The sequence below is a fragment of the Emys orbicularis genome, chromosome 18, assembly GCF_028017835.1.
Source record: "Emys orbicularis isolate rEmyOrb1 chromosome 18, rEmyOrb1.hap1, whole genome shotgun sequence".
Lineage (NCBI taxonomy): Eukaryota > Metazoa > Chordata > Testudines > Emydidae > Emys > Emys orbicularis.
The window spans coordinates 20,405,026-20,430,397 of record NC_088700.1 but is presented as its reverse complement, the minus strand read 5'-3'; the positions used below and the strand labels follow the sequence as shown (position 1 = coordinate 20,430,397).

The 25,372-nt window shown below is 46.3% G+C and overlaps 1 protein-coding gene across 1 annotated transcript; it reads left to right on the top strand.

The window, feature by feature from the left end:
• The first annotated feature begins 5,259 nt into the window (after positions 1-5,259).
• LOC135891136 (ficolin-1-like) lies at positions 5,260-23,777 on the top strand. The gene is made up of 11 exons (XM_065418624.1): positions 5,260-5,271; positions 11,026-11,146; positions 12,796-12,909; positions 13,635-13,688; positions 13,952-13,987; positions 14,902-14,946; positions 15,807-15,842; positions 16,640-16,767; positions 17,777-17,906; positions 18,512-18,646; positions 23,530-23,777. Exons 1-11 carry the CDS (start codon positions 5,260-5,262, stop codon positions 23,775-23,777), a joined length of 1,059 nt encoding a protein of 352 aa, XP_065274696.1.
• Positions 23,778-25,372: the final 1,595 nt, after the last annotated feature.

Sequence of the window (25,372 nt, the reverse complement as noted above, 5' to 3'; positions counted from 1 at the left end):
GCTCTCAGGACAGTTGTAGAACTAATTTCCCTGTTTCAATTCTTCATTCATCCAGGAGCAAAGAAGTGCAAGGAGCTATTGGCCAGAGGGCATCTCCTCTACCCCCATGACTGTAACACTGACCATGCTGTGTGACATGGACACAGATGGTGGAGGATGGATTGTAAGAACAGAGCATAATGAAGCTCATTGGATATTTTTTCTCTTGCGCAATAGGTTTCTGTCCCAACAAAGAGAGATGCCCCTTAGCCAGTGGGTTGCAGTTTGGAAATAAATATGAAAACAGAAACTCAAACAAGGAGCTGTTTGCTCAGCCTGATTAGCTGAAAAAAATATAGGCACTTCCTGATCCTAGTATCACTATGTATCCATATTTCCTCATATAGTGTTAATACAGACATTTCACAACACTATTCACCACCAGTGTGCTATTAGCTTTCAGAGAAGACTGTACTCTCTACACTTTCATAATGCAGTGACATTGTATACAAGCAATCGGCTGGTTCAATTGCTTATCACTTGAGGTTCAGGGCTCCTGTCTTTATAGACCAGTGAATCTTTTAAATGGATTCAGTTGAAGGTTACTCTTCAAAGTAAAGTTTATTCAAGCTGTGAGGAAGGCATCTGGTGGTGAAGGAAGCTCCATGTTTGTTTCCCCGAGTCCCCAGTAGGTGGCAGGAGCACGTACATGTTGCACAGTGAAACCAGAATAACAATGGGATATAGGTTAAACATAGAAGGTGGAAAGCACCCACCGGCAAAAGCAAAAGTCAGCGCCTGTGTTATTGCTTACATGTAAATTGAGGCAAACCCCCAGTCCTTTGTTTAGGACAAACCTATTTAACATCTTTACCTAGGGAAGGCCATGTGGTCTTGAATATGTCCTAGTTACATCACACGGGCCAATTAATAACTTTACCTATAATGTTGCTGCCTACATTTTACCACGTTATTGTTGACTAGCAAGTTATTAGTTTTTAAATGACACCTCACAAGGCTCACTTTGTACAATGATTATCACTGGAGTGACTGGCGTGTGAATACAGGGTGCTTGGGGCACAGAGGTGTGGACAGTGTCTAGCATAATGGGGCCTGATTCCTAATGGGGGCCTCCGAGGGCTTCTGTAATATAAACAATCAATACAAGTAATAAAGGCTAATGGGAGATGCTGCATATTTTGCTTTCAGATTATTTTTAAAAGAAACCAATGAGCGTTGGGTCTAATGCTTAGATTTCTGACAACAACTCTTAATTTGCCAAGTACACCTCATTCAAAATTGCGGGGCACAGTGAGAAATACAAGGTGATCCGTGAAGCCTTTGTTGCCGGCACTGTGGGTGGGTTCTGGGCAGCTCCTGTTGTACCCAGAGGAAAAACATGGCAAGGCAAAGAGATGTAGAATATTCTATGGCAGAAGCCAAATACATCCCACACCAATTACAACATGAAATTTCTCTTAAGTACTGTCCCTTTCATACACCAGGAGTCTCATGATGGGCTACTGTAGTAATTAGCCTTTGCCACTGCGTCTATATGCAGAGGCTGACTGAATAAGCGAAAGGTCATCGAATCCATGGAAGTGAGCTCTCTCTTTCAAGAAATACTATTTATTCTGCTCCTGTGGCATTATTGCAGGAGCACAGAGTCAGCTATGGTGTAAGTTGGATCCTGCCAAGTGAAGTGACTGAAAGCAGTAGGGTGACCCGACAGCAAATGTGAAAAATCGGGATGGGGGTGGGGGGTAATAGGAGCCTATATAAGAAAAAGACCCCAAAATTGGGACTGTCCCTATAAAATTGGGACATCTGGTCACCCTAGAAAGCAGAGATAGGTACAGCTACTGCTGATTACTTGTGGCACCTTAGAGACTAACAAATTTATTTGGGCATAAGCTTTCGTGGGCTAAAACCCACTTCATCGGATGCATGGAGTGGAAAATACAGTAGGAAGATATATATATACACACAGAGGACATGAAAAGATGGGGGTTGCCTTACCAACTCTAACAAGACAAATCAATTAAGGTGGGCTATTATCAGCAGGAGAAAAAAACGTTTGTAGTGATAATCAGGATGGCCCATTTCAAACAGTTAACAAGAAGATCTGAGTAACAGTAGGGGGAAAAATTAGCATGGAGAAATAGCCCCTCGGCCATGTACATTGGCCAAACCGGACAGTCTCTACGCAAAAGAATAAATGGACACAAATCAGATGTCAAGAATTATAACATTCAAAAACCAGTCGGAGAACACTTCAACCTCCCTGGACACTCAATTATAGACCTAAAAGTGGCAATTTTTCAACAAAAAAACTTTAAAAACAGACTCCAACGAGAAACTGCAGAACTGGAATTAATTTGCAAACTGGACACCATCAAATTAGGCTTGAATAAAGACTGGGAGTGGATGGGTCATTACACAAACTAAAAACTATTTCCCCATGCATCTGATGAATTGGGTTTTAGCCCACAAAAGCTTATGCCCAAATAAATTTGTTAGTCTCTAAGGTGCCACAAGTACTCCCCGTTCTTTTTGCTGATACAGACTAACACGGCTGCTACTCTGAAACCTGCTGCTGATTGTTTTCCTAAATTAGATCTTAATGCCCTTGAGAAACATCTGAATTATATGAAACAGAAGCATCAGGATTGGTACACGTCACTGAGTGGATGGACATGCCCACTTTTATGCAAACTGCACATCCTAACTCCCACACACGAGAGGCAGAAATACTCTCTGGACTGCAGAGTCTGCACTGGAGGAGTGCTTAGGCACAGAGTGACGCCTCAGTAGGCTCAGTGATAAGCTAATGGGATTCCATTGTGCTCCCATAACACCATAAATCTGTTAGTCTTTAAGGTGCCACCGGCAGGGCCGGCTCCAGGCACCAGCCTACCAAGCATGTGCTTGGGGCGGCACCTGGAGGGGGGCGGCGCTCAGGGTTTTTGTTTTTTTTAAACATACTGGGGCTGTTGGGGCGCCCGACGGCGCTCTGGCCCGGGAGCGGGGCCGCCCGCGGTGCTCCGGCCGCCGGGGAGAGCGGAGCCGCAGCGGGCTCACCGCCCTCCCCCGGTGCTCCGGCCTGCCGGGGAGAGCGGGACCGCGGCCGGGCTCTCCGCCCTCCTCCCGGCGCTCTGGCCGGTCGGGGAGAGCGGGCCCGCGGCCGGGCTCTCCGCCCTCCTCCCGGCGCTCTGGCCGTCCGGGGAGAGCGGGCCCGCGGCCGGGCTCGCCGCCCTCCTCCCGGCGCTCCGGCCGGTCGGGGAGAGCGGGCCCGTGGCCGGGCTCACCGCCCTCCTCCCGGCGCTCCGGTCCGTCGGGGAAAGCGGAGCCACGGCCGGGCTCGGCGCCCTCCCCTGCCGCGCTCCCCGCCAGGGGGTTGGGGGCGGAGGGAGGCTTTTTTGCCTGGGGCGGCAAAAAAGCCAGAGCCAGCCCTGGCCACCAGACTCCTTGTTGTTTCTCTAAACAACATGCCATCAATAACAGATAGTTCTGCTTTAAGCTGTAAATAGGGACATGGTATGTAATGTCCTGGCCACCCTATAGTAATAGCCTTAATACCCTCTGTAAAGTCTCACCATTAGCTGTAGCCCAAGAAAATTCTTTCCACTTCCTGCCTGAGGCTGGACAATTCTTTTTTTATCCTCTGATGTGCACTATGTCGGACTCCACCCCTGTTTCTATTACAGTTTTATCAAATGTTCTGGACAATGTGTCCCTTACTTCCTCTCCCACATGCACTCTTTGTATCAGCCCAAGGGCTGGGCATGTTTTTAAATCCAATATATGTGCTTTATTCCCTTGCACTATCTCAAAGTTTATCAGCTCTGTTTGATCTTTTATTGTCACTGCTAGTACACATGTAGGAATGAGTTTCCCCCATTATAAGCTTTCAGTTTAACCTGTTTGCTAACCATGTTCCCAATTTTTTTCAAACTTTTAACACTAAGATCTGAAAGAACATCTACCTGAGCATCAGTGCACAATTTGTAGGTTATAAGAGTCCCATTAGTGTCTAAGGAAATTGTCCATTCATCTCTTCCTTCCTCTTTAGATACAGCTCCTAGATAGAACTCCTGAGCTGTTGCCTGTGCTCTCTTCCTGGATTACTGCATAAGCATGCAGACTTTGCTTCCTCTTCCGCAGTTGCTGATCCTGGTTGCAGACTTTGGCACAATGATTGTATTTCTTACAAATATTGCAGCGCTTACCAAAAGCTGGGCAATGTTGAGGTCATTTTTTGTCCACATCTTGAGCAATCCTTGAAGCTTTCCCTTGCAAACCCTCGTGATTTGCCTTTTTCATACTTCTCTATGTTATTTGTTTTGTACTGACTGACTGCCTGCCAGTTTTTTGTCTCTCTTGTCACTCTATCTAGAATGGCAGTGTCCTGTTTTTCTTCCATTATTTTTATGCCGTTGAATGATTTCTGTTGCCTGACACAGTCTTACTACTTTATCCAAAGTGAGATAAAACAGTTACTCACCTTCTCGTAACTGTTGTTCCTCGAGATGTGTTGCTCGTGTCCATTCCAGTCAGGTGTGTGCGTGCCATGTGCTCAGTTGTCGGAAGGTTTTTCCCCTAGCAGCCCCCGTTGGGTCGGCTGTGGAGCCCCCTCGAGTCGCGCCTTCATGGCGGTGAATATAGGTCCCTGCCGACCCACCGCCTCTTCAGTTCCTTCTTGCTGGATACTCCGACAGAGGGGAAGGCGGGCGGGTTTGGAATGGATATGAGCAACACATCTCGAAGAACAACAGTTACGAGAAGGTGAGTAACTGTTTTTTCTTCCTCAAGTGCTTGCTCATGTCGATTCCAATTAGGTGACTCCCAAGCCCTACCTAGGAGGTGGGGTCGGAGCTTGTGGCATCGCCGATTGAGTCACCGCTTTGCCGAACGCTGCATCGTCTCTGGCGTGCTGGGTAATAGCATAATGAGAGGTGAAAGCGTGAACCGAGGACCACGTCACCGCCCTGCAGAGCTCCTGGATCGGGACCTGGGCCAGGAATGCTACTGAGGAGGCCTGTGCTCATGTAGAATGTGCCATTAGAGTAGGGGCTGGAGCTTTTGCCAGATCATAACATGCCCAGATACAGGACATGATCCACCATGAAATTGTCTGTGATGACACCGAAGGCCTTTCATTCTATCCACAACTGCCACAAACAACTGGTTCGACTTACAAAATGGCTTTGTGCGTTCAGTGTAAAAAGCCAGAGCTCGCTGAATGTCCAATGAGTGCAACCTTTGCTCCTGAGCATCTGTATGAGGCTTAGGGTAAAAGACTGGTAGAAAAATGCCCTGATTGGCATGGAATTGGGAGACAGCCTTTGGAAGAAAGGCTGGATGAGGCCTAAGTTGCACCTTGTCCTTATAAAAAACGGTATAAGGAAGTTTGGAGGTTAAGGCTCAGACACTCTCCTTGCTGACGTAATGGTGACTAGGAAAGCCACCTACCATGATAGGTAGAGCAATGAACAGGTTGCTAGGGGTTCTAAGGGGGGCCCCATTAGCCTGGAAAGGACCAGGTTAAGGTCCCACACCGGGATTGGTTGCTTAACCTGCGGGTATAGCCTTTCCAGACCTTTCAGGAAGCGACTGACCATCGGGTTGGCGAAGACTGAACGGCCGGCTGCTCCCGGGTGGAAGGCCAAAATGACAGCCAGATGGACCTGGAGAGATGATACTGAGAGGCCCTGATGTTTTAAGTGCAGTAGGTAGTCTAAGATGAGCGGTATAGGCACTTGCATCGGGGGAGCATGACCTTGAGAACACCATATTGCAAACCTTTCCCACTTGGCCAGGTAGGTAGCCCTGCTGGAGGGTTTCCTGCTGCCCAGCAGGACCTCCTTAACGGGCTCTGAGCACGTCAGCTCCATCGGGTTTAGCCATGAAGCTTCCAAGCAATGAGGTGAAGAGACTCGAGGTTGGGGTGATGAAGATGGTTGTGGTCTTGGGTGATCAGGTCCAGAAGCAGGGGCAACGAGATTGGAGCGTCCACCGCCAGCTCCAGGAGTGTGGTATACCAGTGATGGTGAGGCCATGCCGGTGCTATCAGTATGACTGTAGCCTTGTCCCTGTGGATCTTGAGCAGAACCTTGTGGATGAGTGGAAACGGCGGGAATGCATACAACCGATGGTCCGTCCAGGGGAGGAGGAACACGTCCGCAAGGGAGTCCGAACTATGATTCTGGAAGGAACAGAACTAGGGGCATTTTCTGTTGCTCTTTTTGGTGAACAGGTCAATTTGGGGAACTCCCAGGGCCGGTGCAAGGAAGTTTCGCTCCCTAGGTGAAACTTCCACCTTGCGCCCCCCACCCCTGCGGCAGCTTCCCCCCCCCGGGGAGCCGTGCAGCAGCTCCCCACCCCATCTCACCTCTGCTCCGCCTCCTCCCCGAGCACGCCGCCCCCGCTCTAATTTTCCTCCCCTCCCAGGCTTGCGGTGCCAAACAGCTGATTGGCGCCGCAAGCCTGGGGGGCGGGAGAAGTGGAGCGGCCGCTGCACTGGGAGAGGGAGTCTGAGCCACACGTGTCAGCGCACCGCTGGCAGCCCAGCCCATGAACGCTGTAAAAAAAAATTGGGGGCACCGCTTTTTGGCGCCCCCAAATCTTGGCGCCCTAGGCAACCGCCTAGTTTACTTTAACGGTAGCACCAGCCCTGGGAACTCCCCACCTTTGGAAAAAGCTGTGCACCACGTCCGGCCGGATAGACCGCTCGTGATTGTGGAAGGATCTGCTGAGATAGTCCGCCAACTTGTTCTGGGAACCTGGGAGGTAGGATGCTTCCAGGTGAATACAGTGGGCTGTGCAGAAGTTCCTCAGTTTGAGGATCAGAGGGGTAGCCGTGTTAGTCTGGATCTGTAAAAAGTGACAAAGAGTCCTGTGGCACCTTATAGAATAACAGACGTATTGGAGCATAAGCTTTTGTGGGTAGGAAGTAATGGGAATAGAACCCTTTGCCCCACAGCTCCTGAGAAACCTCCTCCACTGCTCCCACTGCGAGGAGCGTTTGGACCTTCTGCATGAGGAGATGCTCATGAGAAGAGCCCCTGAAGAGGCATGGGCAAGGGGGGTGGAAGGGAGGGGAGGAGCAGAATTGGAGAGAATATCCCACTTCTACCGTGCAACGGACCTAGCGGTCCGAAGTTATCTGGGACCAAGCACGGTAAAAGTGGGACAGACGATTCAGAAAACAGGAAGAAGGATCTGATAATGAAACTGGTGCTTTGCCCCCGGGCGCACCTTCAAAAGGCCTGCTTAGAGCCTGACGACTGCCTCGCCAAGTGCTGGCCTTGGCTGGGTGGAGGATGGAGAGGCTTATGCCATTCCTGCCCCGCTTCCTTGAGAAGTCCTGCCTGGGCCGGGGAGGGTAGAAGCTCTGTGGAGGCTGAGGTTTAAAATGTTTTCGCTGGCTTGCGGGGTATGTAGGCCCATTGACTTTAATGTAGCCTGCAAATCTTTTAGGGTGTGAAGCCTGGAGTCTGTTTGCTCCACAAAAAGGCCCGTGCCATCAAAAGGCAGGTCCTGAATTGTTCGTTGTACTTCAGGAGGAAAGCCGGATGCTTGGCGCCATGAACTCCTCCTTGGGGCTATGCCCGAGGACAAGGTTCGCGCCGCTGAGTCCGCAGCATCCAGTGAGGCCTGTAAAGAGGTCCGTGCCACTGTCTTGCCCTTGTCCACTCTGGCCCCAAACTCTGCCTTGGATTCAGGTGGAACCAACTCCTTGAATTTCAACATGGAGTTCCATGAGTTGAAATGTATCTGCTCAGGATTGCCTGTTGGTTGGTAATCCTGAGCTGTAGCCCTCCGGTCGAGTAAACCTTCTAGACATTGGCGTCGGCCCTTGCTGCCCCGCTGCTCTTTCATGCACTGCGTCCACAACAAGCGAACAGGGCTGCGAGTGGGTAAATAAGTACTCGCACCCCTTAGAGGGGACGAAATACTTCCTCTCCAACTCCTTCTGTGTAGGGAGAATGGAGGGAGCGGTTTGCTACAGGGTTTTTGTAGTGTCCTGAATATCTTGTTGATGGGCAAAGCCACCTAAGACAGCCCCTTCGGGGTTAGAATGTCGGGCCTTATAACTCGACTACCTCTTCAGCCTGCAGCCCCATATTGTGAACTACCCTATGCAGAAGGCCCTGGTGTACTCTACTGTCAATAGGGGGTGGCCCAGAGGAGGAAGACACCACCACCGATCTGTCCGGAGAAGACGGCAATGAGGTCAGAGGAGGCACCGGGCTCTCCTGGCCCTCTGGACTTGTCCTGCTCGGTGCCATGCTCCTTGGTGCTGGTGGTAGGCCCAGGATCTGGATGTGGCTCCGCGCCGTGCACTGATGCTATTTCGGAGCCCCAAGGGGTGGGACGGTCCATGGCTGGTGGAGGTGTCCGTGCTTCCGACATCACTGAGTGGGACCCGCTGGAGTGCATGCCCTGGGCTTGGTGGTAGGCCCACGGAGTCCAGAATGGCCATTGCTCGGGCCCTTGCCTCTGCGCTTGCCACGGCACAATCCTTACGTCCTGTCTGTATCTGCAGCAGTCTGATCGGTGCTGGCTGTGCCTTGAGTAATAGGCCTCCGCCTCAGAGTCCGATGATCAGGATCTTGAGTGCGAAGACCATGGTGGTGCTGCGGGGAAGGTGCCATAGAGCAGTGCCTCAGTGGCTGTCCCGGGGACCGGTGCCGGGCGGATGGTGCTCGAGACCGGTGCCATGGAGAGCAGTGCCGCGGAGATGGTGACAGGCGCCTCATCATTGCAGGCTTGCCTCTGGACGGTGCCGCGCGTTGCGGCCCCCGAGGTCTATCCCGGCTGATGGGGGACTGCGGAGCTGTCATGGCAATCAAGTCCCTTGCTGCCTCGAAAGTGTCCGGGATGGAAGAGAGCTCTAGCTCCTCCACCTGGCACGCTCAGTGAGGACAGCCCAACAGCACCGGACTCGACGGTCCCCTTGCAGGACCGAAGTCGACAGTGCTGGCTCCTGTGAAATCAGCACCAGGTGCTCCTGCGCAGGACGCACCCCAGTGGCACTGTCTGACCCTGCCGCTCTTGGTGCAGGCGAGCGCCCTCTGTCCACCTTCTTGTACTGCTCATGCGGCACTGGGGAGCGCAAGCAGTGCCGTGCTGCCTCCGCGAGCTTCGGCACCAGGAAGTGTCGGTGCTGAGGGTCTCTATGACCAGAGTCCTTCCTTGGCACCGTTTCTTGCACGGAAGCTGGAGCGCTCCACACAGAGGTGCTCGGTGCTGGATCCAGTTGGCCCGGAGCCAGCTGGGGACGGAGGGCTGCTTCCAGCAGGATCTGCTTCAACCTGAAGTCCCTTCTTTCTTAGTCCTCAGGTGGAGCTCTTTACAAATCTTGCATCAATCTGCTTAGTAGCCTCCCCCCCAGACACTTGAGACGAGTCGTGGGGATCGCTCGTTGGCATGGGCTTGTGGCAGGTTCTGCAGAGTTTGAACCCTTGGGATCGAGGCATGTCCCAGACCTCAGAGGAGACAAATCAGAGAGGGGAACCCCCCCTAGCTAACAAGCTAACTAAACTAACTTACTAACTAAATAACTGTTTACAGAGAGCTAAGTACAAATACTAGGGGAAGCACTAGCTAAGCCAAGCGACCACAGCTCCAGCGACCGTCACTGGCGGTAAGAAGGAACTGAAGAGGTGGCAGGTTAGTAGGGGCATATATTCACCGCCATGAAGGCGCCACTTCAGGGGGCTCCACAGCCGATGCGACGAGGGCTGCTAGGGGAAAAACCTTCCGAAGACTGTGCCCATGGCGCGCACACACCTAATTGGAATCAAAATGAGCAATCACTCAAAGAAGAACCATATCTTCCAATAGTCTCTTTTGCAGCTTTGGGTCTCTGATTCCAATTACAAACCACAATACCACATTGTAAAGAGAGGAAATATCCTATGCACACAGGCAGAACAGCATTTGCCTTCTTGCTGTACAAACTGGAATCATGCAAACACACATTCACATAAAGAAAAGAACCTCGGCAGTGATCTGCCATCAGGAGCGTCCGCCGTGCAGCAGTCACTGAAAAATCACATGTACATATTGAAAAATACAGCAGTGGTATATCAGCAGATATGGCCTGGGCATGCATCATTATTCTTTATCATTTCTATGACACAGGCAGACAGAGCACTGCAAAAATCAGGATAATAATTATTTTCTCCCACCCTTCATTTGTCTTGGCTATTTAGATTGTAAGGTGTTTGGGGCAGACACATTCAGACTGGAAATAAGTGGTAAATATTTAACGGTGTGTGTGATTGACCACTGGAGCCATTTCCCAAGGATTGTGGTGGATTCTCTATCACTGACCATTTTAAAATCTAGATTGGATGTTTTTCTAAAAGCTCTGCCCTGGGAATTATTTTGGGGAAGTTCTGTGGCCTGTGTTATACAGGAGGTCAGACAAGATGATCACAATGGTCACTTCTGGTCTTGGAACCTATCCCACTATTACTGTCTCCTACTATGGGTTTGCCCAGCACTCAGCACAGTGGGGTCCAATCTGACACGAGGCCTCCTGTGGCTACTGTCATACAAATAATAATAAGAGCAGTTGGCTAGTAAATTCACCCAATCCTGCTCTCCTTGTTCACCCAAACGTTCCCACTGAAGCCAACAGGGGGCTTTGAAGGGATGGAGAAAGTCAGCTTGGCCTCATCATTTGGCACCCTCTTTTAACACTTCAGAAGACACATTCACATGATTTAACTTTGTGAGCAAAGATTCAGACTGGCTCCGTTCAATAATCATCATTGCACGATACTGCGTTTGCTGTGCGGGGGAAGCAACGGCTGCTAGTCCAGTACTGAACATGTCCTATCAGACCATTTAATCAGCTACAGTTGTGACCGCTGCAGCATAAACATCTCCGTGGAAACTGCTGGAATGTGGAGAGTGGGAAGGAGGCGCTGAGATGCCGGAGGCAGAGAGCTTTATTTGCTCTGGGCTCTCTCGTTATTGCATATAAAAGGTTTACAGGGACTGACATACTAAAGTAGAGGAGAAGGTGGAGAGAGACAAGTGGAGCTGCCGTTGCAGAGACCAGCACTAGCCATGGGAAGAGCTGCCCAGAAAACCCTCCTCTCTTTACTCTGTCTAGCAGCAGCGGTTTGTCAGGCTCAGGACACCTGCCCAGGTGAGTGAAAGACAGTCCTGTTCCCAACAGCGTTTCATACCGTGGTTCTTGCCAACCTGGACCCTGGGGAACTGGGAACTGTTCAGGAATGTTTGTTGTCCTACATGTCTAGAAAGTGCTTTGCCTGCTCATGGTGCTTTTTAAATAATAAAAAGAACAGCTTCTTTGTACAAAATTCCTTTGTAGAAATTACTCTATATTGCAGAAGTGCCCATCACAGACTAGAGGTGTTCAAAAATAGGACACAGTTTTTGCAGATAATGTTGTGAAATTGTTGTCTCTTGTCTTCACTGAGGTTCTGCAAAATTTGACTTGACCTCCTCTCCCTCATGCTCATTTACTGTCTTCTAACCTCTCTATGCTGCTGCTGGAATCTCTCCGTCTAAAGCTCCCATCTCCTTTGCATATTGGGGCCAAAGCATTTCCAATCTGGCGACTGACCGACCCACACAGGCAGATGACCTAAATTCTGGAAAATAAAATCTCAATCTTCAAAGCTCAGAGTGAGCCTATGATTTCAGATCCCTCTGCTTTTTAAAATTCACGTTTACCAAATTAAGATGATTATTTGTAAAATCGCAACTGTTGTGTATCTATCACCGCAAATCCACTATACAACTCTTTCCACATCAGCACATTCATTTCTGCACTTTTGGGTTGAGAATCCAGCAGCATTTGAAGGTTTATTTTAGTTCATCATGAAATCCTGGGATCCTTATGCAAGATTTAGTCAAATTTGTGCAGACGTCATTCAGGCAAATGGTCTCTTTGAAGGAAATGAGTCGTTTGCTAAATAAGGATTGAATACAGGCTTTTCCATCTTATGCATAAATTAATGTAATATTTCAGAGCAGTATTGCTTTCTCGTTTCATCTCCTTACATTCATGATCATTTTGAAAATCATTTGCTATGTACAACTTATGCCCAAATGTTCCATATTTGGAGGCAGAGTTCCTATGTCACAGGTAATATTAACCATGTCCACCCACAGTTTGTTTACCTCAAAAATTTCCACATCAATAGAGCTCAATGGAGTTGACAGGTGTGTCCCTATTTTTCTCCACTGATGTCCCTATAAATAATTTTAAATCTCACAATGTGTCTAATATAGAGAGGGGACTGTTAGGTTAAAAAACATATTTAGTTATTTAAAATGTATTACTTGAGCTTCTAAGAGCAACTGTTTTTTAAATTATCTTACTTTTGCACAATTTCTTCACTGAATGGCAGCTGTTTGTTTCTCCTCTGCATTTCATTCCGCTTTTCTTTCTCTGTAGTTAATTTCGTTAAAAGATTCTCATGAACTGACACAAGCTGCAATGGTGGGGTTGCAAACACTGCAGCGGGATATGTACATCAAAATGAACTTTGAAGTGATTTCTTTTAAATACAAATATTTAATAACTTTTGTTTTCACTATAACTTAAAACAAAGACTAATTGTAATAACCCCCAACTTTACATATTAGGGCATTGTCTCTGAAATGCATAAAACTGAAGAAAACGTTGGATTTATCACTAATAGAGAAAAGAAAACCAAGGAACTATCTAGGCTTTCATTTGCTGGGTATATCCCTCTGGATTTCTGCAAAATGTTTCAGATCCTGAGAATCCAACAATCATTGATTATGGATCATTTCTTTCCCCAGAGGTGAGCTTAGTGGGTTTCAACAGTACCGATAGACTCTCCATTTTCCAAGGCTGCCCTGGAATTCCAGGTGTCACAGGGCCCAGAGGAGACCCAGGAAATGCAGGAACGCGAGGTACGTTCCCAGGCACTGAATGGGAATCAGGGATGGCTGGTGCTGACGTAAATGGGAATTACTTTTGTAATATGCTCAGACTTTGGAGATTCCCCTCAACCCTGATATGAGGAAACTCACATGGCATCTCCCATATCCTGTGGCAAGTGATTGGAGCTTCAGAATAACCAAGCTCTGAAATATTGTCCATTCCCTTTGGGTTGTCAGATTGGCAACCAAGTCCTGGTTCTTTCCGCATCTCTGTCACTGGCTCGCTGTGTGACCTTAGTCAAATCACTCTCTTTGAGCCTCAGTTTTCTTCTCTGTATAATGGCTATAATGGTCCTTTACCTCCCAGAGGTTATCTGAGGCACATTTCTTTGATCTGTGTAAAGCGCTTTGAGAAGTTTGGATGAGAGGGGCTAGAGAAGAGTAAATCATGATTATTATCATGAGCCATGACATTTTTAATGGTAGCATGTATAAAATGGTTGTTTACCAGCTTTGGTTCTCACCTGGCAGCAAGATGTGCTTGTCCCTTTGACTTCAATGGGCCTCCATGCAAGTGTCCATGCTAGGGGATCCTGATGTGAGATCAGGGAGTCAGCGAGCCAGGTGCAGATACATTATTTGAATTTCGACACAGATGGGTTATTGTAATTCCAGGTTGGGGTGGTGGGTGGGGATTATGTATTCAGTATTTACGCTACCTTATAAACTATTCAGTCAGTTTTCTGTGTTTGCAGGACAACGGGGACCTCCGGGGATCCCTGGAAAGGCGGGGAAAGCTGGCCCAAAAGGTAACGTAACAAAGGGCAGAGAACTGTGTTTTCCTACAGGTGACCTAAGAATAGGGAATACGTTTTTAATCAAATATCAATTAGAGCTAGTTATAAAACACCAATTCCTATAATATCTGGGCTTGAAAAACCACCGTAACTTCCCTTCACTCTATATTTGAAAATAAAGGGTTTATTATTGCAACAGAACTTCAGTTCTGATCCACTGTCAAGATCTCGGTATCTCTGATCAGTCTTTCCTATCTTATTTTTTGTTCAATCAGGAGAAAGAGGTCCTGCTGGCCCCACTGGAGTGAAAGGTGAGAGACCTCAGATGATTCTTCTCACTGCAGAGCAGGGCACTTTTTGGTGCTATTCATGGTGGTAGAGGAATTGGGAGCAACAATCCCCCCCCGCCCCGTTTCATTGTACAATTTTTCCTTCCAGCTTCTTGCCAAACAAAAAAGCTGAAATGAAATTGGTTCCAGTTAAACAAGATGTGTCCCCTTTTTGTTTTTGTTTAATAGCCAAATGACAAAACAAAACGTTGTTCTGAAATGAGGAGTTGGAACATTTCTAAATTGTGAATAAAATATTAGCTGGAAAAATTTCACCCAGCTCTAATTATAATGTCTGATATGTCATGAGGTCCTATGCAGTCACAGGAAATAGATCTCAACTGCAGTGTAGACATAGCCTAAGCCTATTTCATTTCAGCCAATGCAGAAGACAAGATAAGATAAATGCAGTACTACCAACCCCAAATCTTTGAAAAATTTAAATCGGTTTCATGAAAAATCAGAAGACTGGTTTTAAAATCATGAGATTATGTAAAAATAATAGATGTGGTGTACTTTTTATTTGCCTTTTTGAGTATTTAGGGTGCACTGGGGGTCACATTTTGAAGCTTTCGTCCGAGCTTTGAGGGTTAGAAACTTACCTTTTTTTTGAGGCTGACGGCTGTAATTATGTCATATCCACTTGACCGCAGGAACTTGGGCTTTAAGGAAAACAGTAATTATCATGAGACTCATGACAAAATCATGAGATTTGGCCACATACTTAAGTCCCACAAAACGCCAACTTGAACAGATTGTGCAGAGTGTAGGTGGTGCATAGGCCTTGATCTAGCCCCTCCACACAAGTAAACCCAAGCGATTGTTGTAGTGAGATGTTGAATTATGTAGGTGACCTCCAGGCAAAACCAGGATTTTATTCTGAGTTCTTTTTTTAGGAGATAAAGGAGCCCTGGGAGCTACGGGAGCCCCTGGAACAGCTGGTGAGACCCTCAGCACTCTCCTTTCTACTGAGCCCATCAGTTCCGTTTTATTTTTGCAGCACTAACAATTAAGTGGCTTAAAAAACTTGCTTCTTGAACAGTTACCGTGTCCACAATAGTTACCATGTCCACAATATCTATATTAATCCTCCTGTAAGAAATAGCCCCACCTACAAAAACAGGTGGCCATCCATGTGTTGTAATGTCCAGAACAACGCTAGCCAGCTGACCTTTGGTATGAGAGAGAATAGTAGAAATGTAAGTGAAATCTGTAGATCTGGATGTGTATCCTAGAGAAGGCTACTTTCTCCTACCCCTCCTTATATTTCATACATACTGGGAGTGGGGAGTATGAATCACAAGAAATGGATCCTATGTATATGTGCCGTTAGAGGAATGACCCTTTTTCTACCAGTAGTTTATTTAACTGATATTCTCCCATTGTCACTTGGAATTTTTTTTTTTAAATATTGAGTCAAATTCACAGCTAGTGTAAGCATATGCAACTCCCCTGACTTGGTGGGCATTGCTTCTAGTTACTGACCAGCAATTAATTTCGTCTATGAAGGACCAATTCTTAGCCCTGGAAGTAGGAACCTCATGAGAGGGCTACAAAATAGTGTTGGGTACAAAATGAGAGCCGTCTCGATGGTTCAGGCTGGAAGCTTCAGATCAGAGATGTGTGTGAATCCATTAGCATTTGGTTTTTCACAATTAAAAGCCTGTCTAGAGCAGTTTCAATATAACTAATACTTTGCTATCCCAGCTGCTATCCCAGTTGGCCAATTACATAGGTTAAACGATAGTAAAACATTTTCTGGTTCCATTTCACTTTCTATTGTGTTTCTTTTCATGACCAGTGGAGGAAGACCTGGAAGACATACAGTGTAAGAAAGGTGAGACTTTCTTATGACCACTAAATGTCATCTCATTCTATCCAGAGAACCAAACATGAAAACCCATTAGAGATAGACAAATTGCAAAAAAATACATCTGTAATTTACCCAATTTGCTGTTCTCGAACTATCCGCAAAGAGACTTTGATCTTTTAAAATGAAGGTGTTTGCTGTTAGCAATTGGCCAGTGAATCTTTCTCTTTCAGCCAGTGGGTTACCTTGCAAACTGTTTGATGTGAGTATCTGATATTTTTTCGGGGTGAGTGCTCACCCAAGTCACATGATGACTGGAAGCCCTTCTGACTCACACAGAGATTTCAAAATGCTGCATAGGCACTTGCAGTACAAATCTTTGTGCACATTTCAGTTTCCATGAGTTTCCAAGATGCTTTGAGCCAATCCTCTGTTCAGGTTGAGCTGGTCTCACACAGAACACAGGGGGTTGGGCAGGGGGTTGAGTCTTTTCCTCTTTAAAATAAACTTTAATACAAACCACACTGGCACATTGGAGTCTAAATAATTGGGTTTGCTAACTACAGAGAGCATGAAAAGCCTAGATGGGTACATACGCTGCTGCTGTGGTAGGTTTCCAAAGATAGAACACAGAGGGACCACAAACTATTTAAAGGGATGCTACCCAATTCCCAAACACTACAGTGGGGCTCAAAGATTGTTTTTCCAGTCACCTGATTCTGGAATTGATCTGGTCCTCAGTGCAACATAAAGCAGCCTATGAATCTGTGCTCCAAGGAGAGTTATGCAACCAATTTACATATTTCAATTCCTCTTTCAACCAGGAGCAAAGAACTGCAAGGAGCTGTTAGCCAAAGGGAACATCATGAGCGGCTGGTACACCATCTACCCCCGTGACTGTAACGCCATGACCGTGCTGTGTGACATGAACACAGATGGTGGAGGATGGATTGTAAGAACAGAGCATAATGAAGCTCATTGGACATTTGTTCTTGAACAACAAACAGTTTTCTGTCCCCAAAATGGGAGGTGGCCCTTACCCAGTGGGTTCTAGCTAGGAGAAAACATGAGGACAGAAGCTCTGAAGCGGTTAGCTCACCATGGTTAGCTGAAATAAAAACACAAACACTTCCTGAGCCCTTCTAATCCTCCCTAATCCTTGGTTGTGGAGATAACTTGGTTGTGAACACAATGGGTTTCATGGAGGGAACCCGGATCTTTAGAATTGAAAAGCCCCCGTCTGAGGGGACATTTGTCACTGGTCTGACACAGTTAACCAGGTTTCCCTTCTCCTGGCTCTTCTCTGCCCGGCTCTCAGAGCCTCCTCAATAGCTGCCCAGACTCTGGAACCAGAATTCCTTCTTCCTTCCACTTCTGTCACAGGCCTGGTGACTCAGCTGCTCTGTCACTCAGGCAGCCCCTGAGTAGGAGTGGAGAGAGCGTTCGAGGGAGCTGAGGGGTTTGAACCCTGTATGTACATCACATTTAAACCTTCCAATTTATTATTCTGCTTATTTATATCCCAGTCGTGCCTAGAGAATCTGATGAAGATCAGGGTCCCATTGCGCTGGGTGCTGAACACACCCACTGAGAGACAGCCCCTGTCCTTTACAGCTCACACTCTCCATAGACAAGGCAGACAAAGGGCCGCAACGAAAGCAGAGGGGATGTGACTTGCCCAAGTGGCAGAACTGGGTATAGAACCCAGGCCTCCTGATTGCCAGTCCAGTGCTGTAGATTTCAGACCATGTGATCCTTTAACCTAGTGCTGTTGCTGCCAAGATTTAATAGGAACCTGTGGGACAAGCCTCCATCTGCGATAGTCACCTGAGGCTGAAATAGATCTGACCACGTTAAATCTCATCCAATGATTTACAGTCTCAGAGTTTCTGGTCTCCTGCTCTAGTCGGATGGAAATCAATGTGGGATTTTCCAGCTAAGAACCTCCTGTTTCCCTGCAGGTGTTCCAGAGACGGGTGGATGGCTCTGTGGATTTTTACCGTGACTGGAATTCATACAAAAGAGGTTTTGGCAGCCGGCTGTCAGAATTCTGGCTGGGGAACGACAAGATCCACCTGTTAACATCCCTTGGTAAAGACATCACTGACGCATTCTTTTCCTTACAGCAACCTTCTCCACCAAGTTTTGTTCCCACATTTTAGTCATGGATACAAGGTATAGAGTTGTACTATCGGTAGAGGTAACCCTTCTGCTCCAGACACCCCTTCCTGTTCCTTACAGCCCAGTCCTGCCACACAAAGCTATTGAAACCAATAATGCTGTGGTAGCTGGGCTGGCTCCAGTCATGATTCATGGAGCAGCACTTGGTCCTCTGGTGGTTCGCCCACAGTACAGCAATAAGGGATGAAACAGCCTGGATGAGGTCATAGATTCTGAACTACCGTAGCAAAGCATAACACGAAGCAGGTTTTTAATAGGGAGGTTAGATTGGTGGATGGAAATTGAATTGATAAAGGGCGATATGAAGATATTGGCTTGATGCAAGAATCAGTGAGCGAGATTCTATGATGTGTGTAATGCAGGCAGTCAAACTGGGTGGTTATAATGGTCCCAACATAATGGGGCCTGATTTGTATTTGGGGCCTCTAGAGACTCCTGCAATAAAAACAAACATTAACAGTAATAAACGCTAATGGAAGGTGCTGAACATTTTGCTTTCAAATTGTTTTCTAAAGGTCCCAATGAGCTTCGCGTCGATCTCAGAGATTTTGACAACAACTATGAATTTGCTATCTTCTCATCATTCAAAATTGCAGGAGAGACTGAGAAATACATGCTGTTCATTGGACCCTATGTTAATGGCACTGCAGGTAGGTTCTGCTCTCATCCTTTACGCTTTGTGGCAGATGGAAAAATGGAAAGCAAAAGTGATGCAGAGTATTCTATGGCAGAAGCAAAAGGCGAGGTAATCTGTGGGAGTGATGTCTGTCAGGAAACATCAGTTATTCTCCTGGTGAACTATTAAAGGAGATACACAAGGTTTAGTGATAACAAAACATATAGTATAATATGGATATCCTGCCTAGTGAAGAACTGAAAGCAGAATAATGAACAGAGGTAGGCACAGCTACTGCTCGTTGCTTTCCTAAATTAGATCTTAATGCCCCATACAACTATCTGAATTAAACTAAGTAGGCACACCAGGATTGGTACAAGTCATTGGGTGGTTATATATGCCCCATTTTATGCAAACTATGCATCCGGACCCACCGCATACCAGAGACAGAAATATGTTGTGCCATGCAGAGTCCTCTACACATCACTGCAGGATTGCTTAGGCACACCCACAAGCCAACTAGGGAGAAGGCCTTTTAACTAGGTTTAAAAGGGGCAGGGGACAAAAGCCAACAGCTAAGCATAAAAAAGGGCCACCTTAACAGAGGGCCAGATTTTTTTGGGGAGGGGACATGAAGGATCAGAGGAGGAAGAAGAGAGTAACCAGTAGAGGCATATACTCAAAATCTCAGATACCTCTACATAAATGCCAGGTGGATGGGGAATAAACAGGAAGAAGTGGAAGGATTAGTACAATAGTAAATTTACTACATAAGTGGCATCACAGAAACTTGGTGGGATGAGTCTCATTACTAGAATATTGGTATAGTGGGGTACAGCTTGTTTAGGAGGGACAGGCAAGGTAAAAAGGGAGGAGGCATTGAATTATACAATAAGAATACATACACTTGTTCTCTGCTCCAGGAGGAGGCGAGAGGCAGACCAACTGGGTAAAGAAAAAAGGATAATAAATAGAAGTGATCTCTTGGTACGGGTGTACTATACTAATGAGGGACTTTAACTACCCAGACGTTTGTTGGAAAAGTAATAAATTAAAACACAAAACTTCTGATAAGCCCTTGGAATGTATTGGGGACACCATTTTGTGGAGGAAGTACCCAGAGGGACCAGCCATTTTAGACTTAATTCTGACCAACAAGGAGGAATTGGGAGCGAATCTGAAGGCAGAAGACAATTTGGGTGAAAGTGATCATGAAATCACAGATTTCTTTATTCTAAGGAAAGGAAGGAGTGGAAACATGGACAAAGTGCTAAGGAGAAGTACAAAAGAGTAGCATACCCATGTAGGAACAAAATCAAAAAGATTAAGGCACAAAATAAGTTACACCTAGGAAGGAACAGAAAAATCCATAAGAAGGGGTTCTTTACATATATTAGCAGCAAGAGAAAGATGAAAGAAAGTGTAGTTCCTTACTTAACAGGAATGGAGAGCTAACTGATGACATCAAGAAGGCTGAGGTGTTTCATGGCTAGTGGGTTTCAATCTTCACTAAAAAGTTTACTGGCGATGACTTATTCAACACACTATTAACAATAAGGGGGAAGGAATGCAAGCCCAAATAGTGGGGAGAAAAGTTAAACAATATTTAGATAAGTTAGATGTATTCAAGTCAGGAGGGCCTGGCAAAACTCATCCTAAGGGACTAAATGAGCTAGCTGAAACAATCTCAGAACCATTAATAATTATCCGGAGAACTCCTGGAGGATGGGTGAGGTCCCAGAACACTGGAGAAGGGAAAACATAGAACCTATCTTTAAAAAGGGGGGGAAATGGGACCCGGGTAACTGTAGGCCAGTCAGCCTAACTTTGATATCTGGAAAAATACTCACTCAAATTATTAAACAATCAATTTGTAAACACTTGGAGGACAATAGGATTAATTAGCAATATCCACCATGGAGTTCTCATGAACAAATCATGTCAACCAACCTAATTTCCTTCTTTGACAGGGTTATTGGCTTAGTGGATAAGGGGAAAGCAGTAGACAAGATATATTTTGATTTTAGTAAGACTTTTGACAAAATCCTACATGGCATTCTCAATAAGCAAACTAGGGAAATGCAGTGTGGGTGCAATTACTATAAGGTGGGTGCACAACTGGTTGAAAGACTGTGCTCACAGAGTAGTTATCAATGGTAAGCTGGGAGGGTGTATCTAATGGAGTTCTGCAGGGGTCAGTCCTGAGTCCGATAGTAGTCAATATTTTCATTAATTAGTTGGATAATTGAGTGGAGCATATGCTTATAAAATCTCCAGATGGCACCAAACTGGGAGGGGTTGTGAGCACTTTGGAGGACAGGATTAGAATGCACAATGACTTTGGCAAATTGGAGAATTTGTCTGAATTCAACAAGGTGAAATCCAGTAAAGACAAATGCAAAGTGATTCACTTAAGAAAGACTAATCAAATGCACATCTCCAGAATGGGGAATAACTGGCTTGGTGGTAGTACTGCTGAAAAAGAACTGGGGTTTAGAGTGGATCGCAAATTGAATATGAGTCAACAATGTGATGTAGTTTCACAAAAAGCTAATACCATTCTGGGTGTGTTTTCAAGACTGTGGCATGTAAGAAACAGTAGGTAATTGTCATGGTCTACTCAGCACGGAGGAGGCCTCAGCCAGAGAAAAGTGTCCAATTCCGGGCACCACACTTTAGGAAAGATGTGGACAAATTGAAGAGAGTTCAGAGGAGAGCACGAAAAATGATAAATGGTTTAGAAAACCTGACCTATGAGGAAAAGTTATAAAACTGGTGATGTGTAGTCTTGAGAAAAGAAGACTGGGGGTGGGAGGTAAATCTGGTAACAGTCTTCAAATATGTTAAGGGCTGTTATAAGGAGGACTATGATCAATTGTTCTCTATGTTCACTGAAGGTAGGACAAGAAGTGACCAGTTTAATCTGTGATAAGGAGATCTAGGTTAGATATTAGAATTAAATTTCTAAGTATAAGGGTTGTTAAGCTCTGGAATAGGCTTCCAACAGAGGCTGTGAAATCCACATCACTGGAAGTTTTAAAGAACAGGTTGGGCAAACACCTGTCAGGGATGGTCTAGATTTACTTGGTGCTGCCTCAGCCCAGGGGGTTGCACTTGATGACTTCTCAAGGTCCCTTCCAGCCCGACATTTCTTTGATTCTGTGATCATAGCGAAGGCTCCGGGCTAAGCTATTGGGTTAGGAGCACATTGGGCTCACATTATACCATCACGATAGTGCAAACTGATTTCAAGACACCCAAGGACTGAGCATATTGACGGCAATGAGTTACTCTGGATTTATTGTGGTGTAACTGAGATCAGACTATAATTTTTTGGCATCATTTCATCTACAAGAGATGGTGGGAATTGCAGCCTATGATGTAGATGGTTTGCAATGTCTCATGTGACTGAATAGTCCAATCCCAGATTTGCACGATCTTTGGCAGTTGTTGCAAATATATCTATCTTGGTTGGGAGCTGCTTGCTTCCTATGGCCTCTTTTCTCTTCAAGCTGTAGGAGCCAGCTTCTGTCATGGACTTAGAAACCCTGATGGAGACGATGGCGCCACTTGTTACGATCATTTGCCAAGGTTCCTCATAGGTCAGGATCAACTCCAATTCCTTCATATCTCGTTTGCATGTGTCTTTATAGTAAAGCTTGGGACGTCCTGTTGTTCTTGTTCCCTCTGATGGCTCCCCATATAGCATCCTTGGGTATGCGTCCGTCTTCCAACCTACTCATATGGCCCAGCCAGCGCAGTCATCTTTGCTTGTCATACTTGGTAAATTTGCCCTTTGAAGAACCTCTGCATTGGTGACTTTATCTTGCCATTTGGTGCTGAGTATGCAGTGTAAACAGCATAAGTGGAAACTGTTTAAGCTTTTCTCCTGATGAGCATAAGGTGTCCATGTTTCCCCACCATCCATGAGAGTGCTGAGGATGCAGGCTTGGTACACCAGCATTTTGGTCTTGATGGTAAACTTTGAGTTGTTCCAGGCTCTTTTAGTTAGTCTGCTGAAGGTGGTGGCAGCCTTTCCAATGGGAACATTTAGTTCTTCATCCAGTGAGAGGTTTGTGATAACTGTAGAACGGGGGTTGGCAACTTTTCAGAAGTGGTGTGCCGAGTCTTCATTTATTCAGTCTAATTTAAGGTTTCGCGTGCCCGTAATACATTTTAACGTTTTTAGAAGGTCTCTTTCTACAAGTCTATAATATATAACTAAACTATTGTTGTATGTAAAGTAAATAAGGTTTTTAAAATGTTTAAGAAGCTTCAATTAAAATGCAGAGCCTCCCGGACCGGTGGCCAGGACCTGGGCAGTGTGAGTGCCACTGAAAATCAGCTTGCGTGCCGCCTTTGGCACACGTGCCATAGGTTGCCTAGCTCTGCTGTAGAACCTATATAGCTGAACTTTTTGGTATTTAAGGTGATTGAAGGATCTTGTGGACCCCCCTGTCCTAATACAACCGTTTTCTTGATGCTGATGGTGAGAGCAAATGCCTGACAGGTACTTTAAAGGCGGTCCATGAGTTCTTAATAGATCTTCATCGTGGGCTCTGAGGAAAGCATCATCGGCGAATAGAAGTTCCCTGATTAGCACCTTTTTGACTTTGGTCTTTGACTTAAGTCATGACAGGTTGAAGAGTTTCCTATCCGATCTTGTGTGGAGATACACTCAGAATATGGCCTGGTGAAAAATGTTCCTCTCTGGAATTGCAGTCTCTCTCCTGATCCCAGGGAGATTTCTGCTGCCTGGTGAAGGGAGAAATTTAGTAACCCCACTGCAGAACCACCAGGCTGGGCTGTGGGAACTGAACTGAACTGTAAAAATGTAATAAATAAACAATAAGAGATTATCTCACCCACCGCGTGACAGTAAAAACATGTAATAAATAAACCCAATTGTTTCCACAGGGGATTCTTTAATCGAACACAACGGCATGATGTTTTCAACCCAGGACCGTGACAATGACATGTCTCTAACTAACTGTGCTGTAGCCTTTAAAGGGGCCTGGTGGTACCGGGATTGTCATATGTCCAACCTGAATGGATTATACCTGAAAGGAGCCCATGAAAGCTATGCTGATGGGGTGAACTGGAAGACAGCCAAAGGGCACAAATATTCCTACAAGATGGCAGAGATGAAAATGAGGCCCATGTAGCCAATCAGGGAGGCAATTGTAATAATTATACTTAGCTCTTACATAGCAGTTATAGGCCTGTCATAATGAACATTAATCTGCAAATGACAATAAAGATCTTTTCTTTATCCACCAGCCACGAGGGGGAAGACATCATCATACACACTTACCCAGCACAGTGCACTAGGACTAGAGCTGGTAAAAAGAATAGTTTTGTGGGGAAAAAAATGAATTTTTAAGTAGTTTGCATTTCAAAGGATTCTAAATTAACCCAGTTTTGCTTTTGTGTTTTTAATTTTTTTTTAATTCCTCTCCCTGATACGTAGTATCAGAAAACGTTATTTTATTTTCTCATTTACCAAAATCCTGGTTTTCTAGAAAGAAACAAAAATTTGGTCACTGGCATGAGAATATTTTAGAAAAGAATTGCTGAAAACATTAAAAAAGCGTGATTTTTTCCCCTGCCAAACAAAACATTACAACCACATCAATGATATTTTCATATGTTTTTTAAAAAGCTGTTTGTCCACAGAAAATCTCATAGTTTGGAAAATGTCAGCCAGCGCTGTCTAGGTTATGTCTCCTCTCCTGCCTGGCTCTGCTGTCGCTTGATTCCATTCCCAGACGCACCACGACCGCTCCTACCGCTGCCGTGCAATTCTTCCTGTGGTGTTAGTGACTCATTACCCTCAGATGCTGCCTCTGCCTCTGGAGAACCTTCCCCTCTGTCAATAAAGCAAATGCTGCTCAATGATTTCCACGTCTCAGATTTGTTTGTACACACAATAGCATTAAAGCCGAAATGTGTCTGGCCCTGCGTTGTGAACACTGCTGGGCACCCGGGGACATTATTTGTCTGGCTCCCCTGGGGAGTACAAGAGAGGGGCGCTACCTCTGCCAGCAGCGTGGTGGCTGCCGAAGGGGCATGTCTAAATAGGGTGATGATGCAAACAGAAGAGCACTGAGACGATCTCAGGCTAAACCTGCACTAGAAAGTCCCATCGCCCAGCCCATGCCTGCTCGTGCCTTGTGAGACAGAACAGGCCACAATCTCCCCTCTTTGTGCTGGTCGGATTCCCAGTGGAAGATTTAACAATCAGAAAAGTCAGCAAATGCTGACTGGACCCCAAGTCCCACACCCTCCCCCCATCTCCCTCTCCATGTTCCAGGGGTAGGGTGACCAGATGTCCCGATTTTGGGGTCTTTTTCTTATATAGATTCCTATTAGCCCCTATCCCCTGTCCCGATTTTTCACACTTGCTGTCTGTCACCCTAGCCAGGGGTAGAGGAACAAAAAGATGGGCCTGGGTGCCGGTTTTTATTGTGGACCCCGTATGCCATCACAAGGGGTCCACAATAAAAACCGGCACCCAGGCCCATCTCACTTCCCTCACCCACCCCCACTCATCCCTGCCTCTGCACCTCCTGCTCTGCTCCCCCGTCCATCCCGACACCCCCACCCAGTTCCAGGCCCTGCACCAGCAAGAGCCATCACCACTGCTCCTGCCAAAGCCAGACCTGCTGCCGCGGGAGTCAGAGCCGCAAACCACAGCTGGAGTCAGAGCTTCTAGGAAGCAGCCGGAGGAGAGGGAAGGGGTGGGGGGGCCTCCAACCAA